The 10,142-nt window shown below is 35.1% G+C and overlaps 1 protein-coding gene across 1 annotated transcript; it reads right to left on the bottom strand.

Annotated features, from left to right (window-relative positions):
• Nucleotides 1-6,598: 6,598 nt before the first annotated feature.
• Nucleotides 6,599-10,033, bottom strand: NC2beta (negative cofactor 2beta). The gene is made up of 3 exons (XM_089631314.1): nucleotides 9,642-10,033; nucleotides 7,861-8,024; nucleotides 6,599-6,792 (listed from the first exon to the last, which is right to left on the bottom strand). The coding sequence occupies exons 1-3, from the start codon at nucleotides 9,883-9,885 to the stop codon at nucleotides 6,664-6,666; spliced, it is 537 nt and encodes a 178-aa protein (XP_089487440.1). The 5' UTR covers nucleotides 9,886-10,033; the 3' UTR covers nucleotides 6,599-6,663.
• Between the last annotated feature and the right edge of the window lie 109 nt (nucleotides 10,034-10,142).

Here is a 10,142-nt window from a genome sequence, read left to right as displayed (position 1 = left end):
TATGAATTTTGTAATTTATGATAGGTTGAAAAAAAGACCCCATTCGGTTATGTAATATATGTAACTCATTACCTTAAAAACATTTTTTTTGATAAAAGTATAATAGAGTAGTCATCTGAAGAAAACCTTACTTGGACCGGAGACTGCTACTAAGTATACTAAATAAAATTTAAAAAAAAAAACAGAAAATTTAACATATTCAAATGCAAATCGACTGTTCTAAATTCCATTAAATTATACTAACTCAAGTTAGCAAAATGATCAGTAATTGACATGCTACACCGAATAAATATATGTACTAATATGTATACTAACAATGCTTTTCCAGCATAACGAATAAGATTTTCAATATATATATTTATGTATGCATTTAATTTAGCATACAAATTTTAGTAAACTTGAGTTAGTGTAGCTCAACTTGTAGCAGTTAAAATGTTCCCAAATGCCACCATACATTTTTATATAATTATGATATGTCTCATAGCCAAAGTATATATGTATGTATATAATAATAATAATAAATACTATATGGATGATTTGTATAGCGCCGTTTTTGTGCAAAATCACCTCAAGGGCGCTGTACAAATATATAATACACTTCTACAATGATCTGTTATTATTAACTATATATGGAGAATATATACAGTACCATACTTACCTGATAGGTCACTTAAGATTAACACTTAATTAACATTAACTAATTGTTTATTAGCGAAATCTACACATCGTCGCCTTCTGCCCTATGTACGCAGGTGTAGTTAGGGTACAAGTTTGGATCAACCACACTGGTGTGGTGTGCTAGATTACAGTGACCTAAACCTGCAATAATAATAACATTTTGTAATTTTTCCATCTACTATGAATGTACTTGGAAATTTCTCCAACAGATATTTTGTTATGCTTTTTTTATATTAGCACTTAAATCGGAACTTTGCTAGCAAATAAATTCTTCCTAAATAGAAAAAAATATTTCCTTTATTTCAACGCAAAGAAGATAATCAATTATGTACATCCCTTTCATGATGAAATTGCTGTTTCACTGTTCTAAACATTTCTTCTTTCGTATAAAAGACATATGGTGAGCTGACAGTTGATCCCCAAACAATTGCCCCCCCCTGACAGTTGATTCCCAGGACAGTTGATCCTCTAAAGCAGGGGTGGGAAACCTGCGGCCCAGCCTGGAAAAATACGTCGGATTCCCATCCAGGCGTCGCGACTTCAAACCAAACCACTGCTCCTCGCTGGGGCCCACTACCACAAGGTTGGAGCTCAGGCTGGGACGTCTCGGGCCTAAGTGGAAGTCTGGCCCGAGCAAGATGACGCATTACTTCTGTATCTGGCACTAAACATTTATTGTAATAAATAAAAGATTGTAGTTTTGGTGCCAGTTACAAATGTCTTTTTTTTCTTTAACTTTTTTTTCGCCAATTTGTCTAGGGGGGCCCCCAATTCGCCCTTTCCCCCCACTGCTGACGCCCATGAATGGCTTCCTTCTTAAATGCATCTGCAAATGAATCCATTACTTTAATTTTACCTGTAAGCTAGTCCCCAGTTTAATTAGCATTACACTCAAAATTTATTATTACAGATTTAATTTATTAATAGTAAAATAATTACATTGAAGAGGGATGTTGGTTCACCTATTTATTTATGTTTAAACTGCTCTCTAGTAATGTAGGTGCATACATACGTACCTGTCAGCCATGTTATACCTTTCTCTGGCTTTTGTAATAATGTCTTAAAAATGTATCTGAAACACTGTGAAAGAAAACCACTCTCGAGTTCTAAGTTTTTTTTTTGTGTTCAGCGGGCCGCACCGGAAGTGCTTGCAGGCTGCACCAAAAAGCCTCGTAGGTTCCTCACCCCTACTTTAGGGAATCAACTATCCGAGGGATCAACTATACTAGGTCAGTGTGCCAACTGTCGGGGGATCAACTGTCATGGAATCAATACAGTAATAATAATAATGGATGATTTGTATAGCACTGTTTTTGTGCAAAATCACCTCAAGGGCGCTGTAAAATGTTTGAAAAAAAAAAAATTATATTAAACCAAAGAAGAGTCGCAACTGCTCCCAAACATCTGGAGCCAGTGAGACTATGGCACCCCCAATTGGTGTATTTTGTGAGGCTGAAGGTAGTGGGGAAGTACCTGGCTATTCAGATCTGGCCACCAAACATGGTCAAAGCCATTTCAAGCAATGTTTCAATTCTGAATGGTTGTCTTATACCAGGGCGATTCTGAGAGTATCTTCCACTCTGGAACGTGCCGCAAGTATGCAGTAGTATGCTAAACACTAGTTATAACTATGTACATACTTATAAATTATGGGTCTTACTACCAAACGTGTTTTAGATTTTACACAACCGTGTATGTATTATCATGCATAAATGGTCTTCAGTTGTGTAAAATTTAAAACATGTTTATTAACCTTTTAAACGCGTTGATTTGCTCCGTTTTATCTACACCCGTACGCGGTACATATTTTCAAATACCTATGCACGCAATTAAATGTCAAATTATAGCATTCTGGCATGATTTATTGGACTATATAGACAGAACAGATTATTCTCCACAATATGAAAACAAATCCTCATGTGTCAACACTCTTAGATGTTTATAAAAACAAAAACATAAAATTTCATACAAAGACGTACCGTATCTTTTGAATGTTGTCCCGCCATTCACTCGGCGTGTGTGTACTTAGGCCACTGCGTTGATAGACACAAGTGGGACACCATGATCACTTATCATTTTTAGTCATGAAAACTTTTTCTAAAACTCAACACTTAACACAATGTTTGCGGGGGGTTTTTTAATCAATCTACGCCGTAAAGCGGGCAATTTTTATCATGTTCGCGTGCAAAATTCTGTTTCATGTAAAATAGCTATAACTTCTGAACTATTGATTAAATTTAAATAAAATTTTTAGTATTTTACCTTATTCGAAATTTTTTATTATGATCTGGTCACAAATTTTTATATTTTTGAAGAAACAATTACGATATATAAGTTTAAATTAAAAAAAATTGAAAAAACTGCACTTTTGTCGTATTGTCTACTTAGTCATTTTATGCACATTCAACATAGTAGGTATATATATTTTTTTAAATACACACCACTAAACACTAATATTGTTTGAAAGTATGAAATCGTTGGAAACAATTCCCTTCATGTAAAGGTACATCATAGAATTTACACATGTACCGGGTTTCGCTAAGTACGAGTATTTTGTGTACCGCGCACACACGACATCGCTTTCGCAGAGATTCTTATTTTTACCAGGGCCTTCAATCTTTTCCAATATATGTTTTCGCATATCCATCGATAGTCTTCCTGGAGGATCAGATTTTGAAGATTTTTTTCGGATACCAGATGTTAATGGTGTTGGTTCCGGGTCTTGACTATTATCTGACGAAATCTGATCAGCCACCCAGTGCTCTGCGATTTCCTTAAAAAATTTTATTTTCCTTTCTTTTACGGAGTTGTACACAACAAATGAGTTGAATAATGCACAATTTATTATATACATCGCTAGCCTTTTTGTCCATTTGGTGGTTTTTCGTAAAATAGAATAATACGAAAGATATTGGTCTGCTAGGTCAATGCCTTTCATATATTTATTGTAATCGATTATCATTACCGTAGTCCATTTTATAGGGTATTTTTTATGAAAAAATATCCCTTTATTATGTAACAAATAAATTTTCGAGCACAGCACACAAATACTTTGTACGAAATTTTTAAAGCAGAATGTAGACAGAAAAGAAAATAGAGAATGTCTTGAACGAAACAATATCGCTTTAACACTGAAGAAATATAAAGATTTAAAAAAAAAAACGAAACATTTATCTTACAGTTATTTTATTTCAAGTGCATTTTTTATGACCACAGTCGGCAGGCCACCCGACCCAATTCCACGAATTGCCAGGTACCTAGTACACGTGTCACGAGAGCTGACGCATAATTTGTACTTCACAGAGTAACCAACATCATACGTTACTCGTAATATATTGTTACTCTAAGTGTACCTACAACGCATTTTGGCGTCTCCCGCGCTTTACCAATAGTGTACAAATACGAAAAACGCTTTTAAGCGTCTCCCGCTCTCTACTAACAGTACGCAAAAGACGCTTTTAAGCGTCTCCCGCAAACAATGTGTTAAAAATAACAAATAAATTTTATGTCACTTAATAAATATTGTTTTTTAAGCACTTTAGAGGAATCTCTGTCGGTCACATTTTTTTGAAACTATGGTAACTTTTGAAACAGGGTTCGATACATAAAGACACACCACATTCTTTAAATACGTATCTCGTTAACTGCATTTTTTTATTTTTCTTTCGGCATACACGACATAGTCTGCTTATTGGTTTATTTAGGCAAAACCCGAAACGGGTTGAGGTGTTGTTGATGTATTAGGCTCTTGTATTTGAGAAATCTCTGGTTTATATTTCTCGACTAGTTGCATAATAACCGCCAATTGAAAATCTGCTAGAGATTTTTTTATACCTGTCACTTGGGTGTAAAAAATAAATGAATTCAATAAATACAGGTCAAGTATGTGAAAAAATACTTTTTTATACCATTTTATGGTCTTCCTCATACAGGATAAACTGCTCAGCATCATGTCACTTTTGTCAACAGCTCCCATAGATTTATTGTAATCAATGACACAGGCGGGCTTGCGAATGGGTTGTTTAGTTTGGTGATTTATTTTACTGGCTTCCTTAAATGAGTTATCGTGCAAGGTAGTTAGTATATGTACATCCCTTTTACCACACCATTTTAATGCTAAAAGGGGACCGCGGCTTTTTGACTCAAATTCGCCTTTTTTCAGTTAAATAAATTTTGGCATTTCCTTTCGGTTCTTTTTTACCGTCCCACAGGCATTAGTTTTTTTCGAATGCAAAAAATTGAATAACTTTGGACTTGAGTACCAATTGTCACACCACAAATTGTGCCCTTTGCCAAAATAATCAGTTAGGAGTGTAGTAACAACAGCGCCGGTTATTCCCAAGTTTTGACATCTGTAATTTCCGTGCCTTCTCCGCAGTAAATTATGAAATCTAGAATGTATCCAGTTTTCACATCACACAAAACAAACATTTTGATTCGAAAGCGATGTCGTTTTGATGGAATATATTGCTTAAAAATAAGCCTTCCCTTGAAAACAATGATATTTTCATCTATACATAGGTTTTCATAAGGTATCACAGACTCCTTAAATAGTGTTCGGTTGTGATTTAAAATTAACCTTATTTTATAAAGAAGATCTATAGGAAGCGAATTTGAATCACAGAAATGTAAATTTTGCAACAACAATTGATATCGGTCTCTACTCTTGATCTGGCCAAAAATAGGGGAACATAGAAATATATTTGTACTCCAATACTCTTCAATAGTCAAGTGCTCGTTTCTTGTCATAAGCATGGTTATTGCAAAAAATAGATACATTTCTTCAATACTTGTGTCCTTCCACTTATGAATTCGTGACTTCGCACCAAATTCCTTTGAAATGAGAAGAAAAGTATGGTAGTCGTTTGTTTCTCGAACAATTTCATTCATAATCGAGCGATTCAAAAAAATCACTTTCTGTTGAATTTTTGTTAAATTGTACAGAAACGTCGGATTGAAAATCATCAAATTCGTGTACTATTGGAATATGAGGTCCAGACACCCAGGAGTGTAGCACTTCTTCACTTACAGACTCATTCGCTTGAGTTTCTGTATCTGAAAGTTCCGAAGGTTCAAATTCATCTTCGGACATTTCATAATCAGAATCCAAAACGTTCAATATATTTTCAATTTCATCATCTTCCAAACTATGGGCCATTTTTTATCCGAAAAATCAAATGAATTAAAAAACTAAAAAGTTTTTGTGAACGTTTCCTAATAATTTTTGAAATAGTATATAAAACACGAAAATAACACGCACTTTAGTAATATAGAACAAAATATATTAAAATTAATAAAGTATATAGTAAAGTCAACAACTCAGTTTTGTAACACAATAAAACGTTAAAAAATACGCGCAATCGGCACAATATGGTCACTCGTGGATACAGTAAAATTAAATTTGCTAGACGAAACACAAGAAATCAAAAAAAAAATTATTGATTTCTGAAGTGAACAAATTAATTTGAATTTTTCGTAATAATTTAATCTTACCGCAGAACACAGAATTTTATCGGCGCAGACTCTACAAATCAACTCGGCGCGCGCAAGCGCAGATAACATACTGGTACTAACGCCATCCGTTGTCAAAATTGTAAACTAAAGCACTCAAAGGCGCGAAGAGGCGCACTTGATTATGGATCTTTTTTTATGAAATACAATTTTATTTTTGAGAAATTCTTGTAGATGTCAGCATCGTGATAGTTCTACGAATGTCCAAGTGAACAAGAAATACATTTATGACGAAAGAGCGCTGTAATATCGACCGTCAAAGTTTCCGTATCAACTGTTGATACAGCTGCGTGCGAGTATGGATTTTTTGCCATAACAACAGTTGATACGGCCGCGTGCAAAGAGTTAGTAAGGAATACGTATATATACTACAATATTAACGGTAAAGAAGGTGATGTTAAAACAGAGATCAGCGGCAGGACCATGATGGTGATTTATTAATAAATACATATAAAGTTATTTTAATGGTATCTTCTATGAATAGTCATCGTCAGTATCCTGTGTCGGGGCAGGGGTGGGTACGGCGCTGAAGGAGGTGGCGGCGGCCATTCCCTGCAGCTGCATCCACTGCTGCTGATCTGCGAAGGCTTGTTCCTCCCGCGCCTGCAATACCATATAACGATTTCAGCTCTCGCTATATTTTTGCAGAAATTTTTTTCACTTCTTTCCTGATATCAATAGTATTATAACAGGTATATGCGGCACTCTTTGTGACATTCACACATTTCCTTTCAAAATTAACACATATATGTGTAGTGCAGAACCCAACAGAGTTCCCAACCGTCTGGAACCAGTGAGACCATGGCATCCCCAATGGGGTGTGTTGTGAGGCTGAAGGTAGTGGGGAGGGAAAGGAGATGAGAATGAGGAAGGAGGGGGATACCTGGCTATTCAGATCTGGTCACCAAACAGCTAAAGCCATTTCAAGTAATGTTTCAATTCTGAATGGTGGTCTTTCACCAGGGCGATACTGAGAATATCTTCCACTCTGGAATGTGCCGCAAAAATACTGCACATTATTTTTAATTACTAAATTGTGAAATAGCACAAATTCATCAAATAGAATTTATAAAAGTGTACAAAACAAGGTTTTTTGCAAGGCACAAAGGATAACAAATCATAAGCAATAATTATTAGCCTGACAAGTCAAAATATTTCAACATTAAATGAAGATATAATATATCTCAACGCAACCTAGTGAGAAATTAAGTATTTGACAATACCTTTCCTACAAACATAAAGTTGATTGTTTTCAGGTGAAAAAAAGAAATAATTGTTGAATGAAATACTAGTATTTATTGAATTATTTGGTGGTTAGAAATAAGCCAACGTAGCACAGTGATTCTGTGCACCTAGATATATTACTTACCTCTCGACCATGGAGGCCGTAGTTGACTGGAATAGAATCTTTTCTATTTTTATGGGCAAGTAGCTCCCTCCACCGCCAGCGTGCGCATTCTTGCAGGTAGGTGGGGGCTACTAACTATCCACTGTCCGCGTATGGACACGCATCCTTGTAGTTGATAGGGGTATCAAGTTGGTAAATTCACATTTTGGCAGCACTGACAGGACAATGCGTTAGTTACCACTATACTAAATATGTATTAGCATTGTGTAAACAAGGCATAAGAGCTCGAAGTTCAGAATATCAGAAGGAAGAAGTTGAATAACCTTGGCAAATAGTTCTTGCTGTTGGCGGAGCAGTTCCTCCTCTGGTATACCGAGGTTCTCAAGTCGGGTGCTCTGTCGCCTTCTCTTGGCGGCCACCGCCTTGCAGTCTCGTACCACGGCCTCCGCTTCCACCGTGTAGTCGCTGAAGCCTAGTCTGTCCAATGCTACAATAAATACTCCAAATTACTTAGTTTTAAATTAAGAGAAACGGCTGCGACACAAAATTTATATTTGGATTTACAGCTCAAGTACCAAATTAAACTGATTTATCTTTTTTTAATCAAAAGGTACGTTATGTATAACATAGAGATATGCGTCCGATTTTTGTATTAAATTATAAAATATCAGCCCCAGAGGATTGCGATTAATTCGTGATTTTAGGAGGCAATTTTGATAATTTTTTGTGATTAAGCGGTTGCTATTTTTGAAAAAATTCTCACAAATCCTGCCTCAGGTATATGATGAAGTATATGATAAAAAAAAATCTGTTCAAATAAGAGTTTTGTTTACATAAAAACCGGAATTTAGTTTTGATACAAATTATAAATGAATTTCATGAGATTTTTATATGCAAAATTTGGTAGGTAACTTTCCACCACAGTGTCACGCATACGAATCCCGTATCTTCTACAACAATATACCTGTCTCCGGTATCTGAGTGAACTAAACAAAAGAGTTCCCCGCCGTGATGCAAATATATTCATGCATAAATGTTGCTGCGCGGACACACTAACACTATTACAGAATAGGTTAGAGACCCCTGTATGGTTCGTGTTCGCTAATGCTACAAAATGATTCCATGCCTTGATACAATTATATTTACATGTAAAACTAGAATTTTGTTTCTGTTTTACCTGCCTTTTTACTTACCGTTGCCTGCATGTACACACTAACACTATTAAAGAATAGGTTGGGAGACCCCCGTATATTTTGTGTCCGCTAATGCTAATGAAATAAACAAAAGGGCATTTCACTGGCTTCGTGCAAATATTCAAGCATAAAACTAGACTCTGTTTAGTTTAACCTCTATAGGACGAGTGAAATTTAGTAAAAATCTCAAAGCCAAATTTAATATTGAAAATTATGTTTAAAATAATAAATACATTTCTACAATATCAACTTTTTATTTTCACAGACAGTAACAAAACAGTAAGTTTCTAAAACCTAGCTCTACACACTGCAGTGCACCTGAAGGTAGTCATTATTTCACTGGACTGCAAATGTAGCCAGTTGCACAAAAGGGGTTAACCTCATATTTAACTTTTCTAGCGATGTTGTACAATAGCCCGGAACTCCCTTCCGATATCCGCTACACACCCGAAATATTGGGGATAGGCAGGGAAAACGTTCCTCTTAATTACTACAAGAAACAAACATTTATGTCGGGGGAGATGGTAAAATATTATTTAAAGTTCCCTTTTTCTCAATGTTCAAAATTTCATATGCCACCACCATGTTTTATTTTATTATTTGTATCATCTGACATTTGTTGTTAGTTAAGTTTGAAGGTTAAGAAATACGCAATAATTATTAAAATAACCAAAAACTAAGAACCCATATTGTGAATGTTTTACTCGTCATGTACCCTGACTTGAATAATTGCTTCTAAGTTGTAGTAATTAAGTTGAAAGTGGTATTTAAAAAAAAATACGTATTAAGCGTGAAGCGGAATTCGGCAACTTTATCACAGGTAACAGGTATCAACCCAATAATTTGTAGGCAATATAAATACAATTAAATGTTATTAGTCATGACATTTTTCTATAAGAAATTATATTTACCAGCAAGAATATGCTCAGCATTGATAGTTTTTTTGTTATTTTGGTTGCACACCTCATTGGCTTCCGAGCTTAGTAAATGTATAAACTCAGTGCAACAATTTAATATTAATTCTCTGGATTCATTGGCCACTCTTATGGAAGGAACTATCTCTTTTATCATTTTATTAATACTCGCTCTTGGTAAGGTTAATTCATCCTCTTCTGTCGCTGGAGGCGGACACAGTTCACGCTCAGGACTGCCCATTGTACTTAAATGGAACGTTTTAAATACAATCAATCCTATAATTTGCCAAAATAAAGTGTGTAAACCGAATCTTAACCTTGGCAAGTTTACGATAATAATTGATAATAATGCTTTTGACAGCTGAAAACTAAACACAAATCAGTTGTCAAAAAATATTTTCTCTATGATAGTTAACAGTAATACCATTCATTGAATCCGAGATTTCCCAATAAAGTGATAAATAATACCTGGAAACTTTGTTAAAAATTACTTCGTTG

Source organism: Hesperophylax consimilis, chromosome 4 (assembly GCF_061612785.1).
Source record: "Hesperophylax consimilis isolate HC1 chromosome 4, BYU_Hcon_1.0, whole genome shotgun sequence".
Classification (NCBI taxonomy): Eukaryota; Metazoa; Arthropoda; class Insecta; order Trichoptera; family Limnephilidae; genus Hesperophylax; species Hesperophylax consimilis.
This window is presented reverse-complemented; position numbering and strand designations above follow the sequence as displayed.

Bases quoted from the DNA above. Each gene is read 5' to 3' on its own strand.
- NC2beta (XM_089631314.1), bottom strand. From the start codon at position 9,885: ATGGGCAGTCCTGAGCGTGAACTGTGTCCGCCTCCAGCGACAGAAGAG. The intron at 8,025-9,641 runs GTAAATATAATT...TATTTATTGTAG, and splicing joins TGCTGAGCATATTCTTGCTG to CATTGGACAGACTAGGCTTC. The intron at 6,793-7,860 runs GTTATTCAACTT...ATGGTATTGCAG, and splicing joins AGCAAGAACTATTTGCCAAG to GCGCGGGAGGAACAAGCCTT.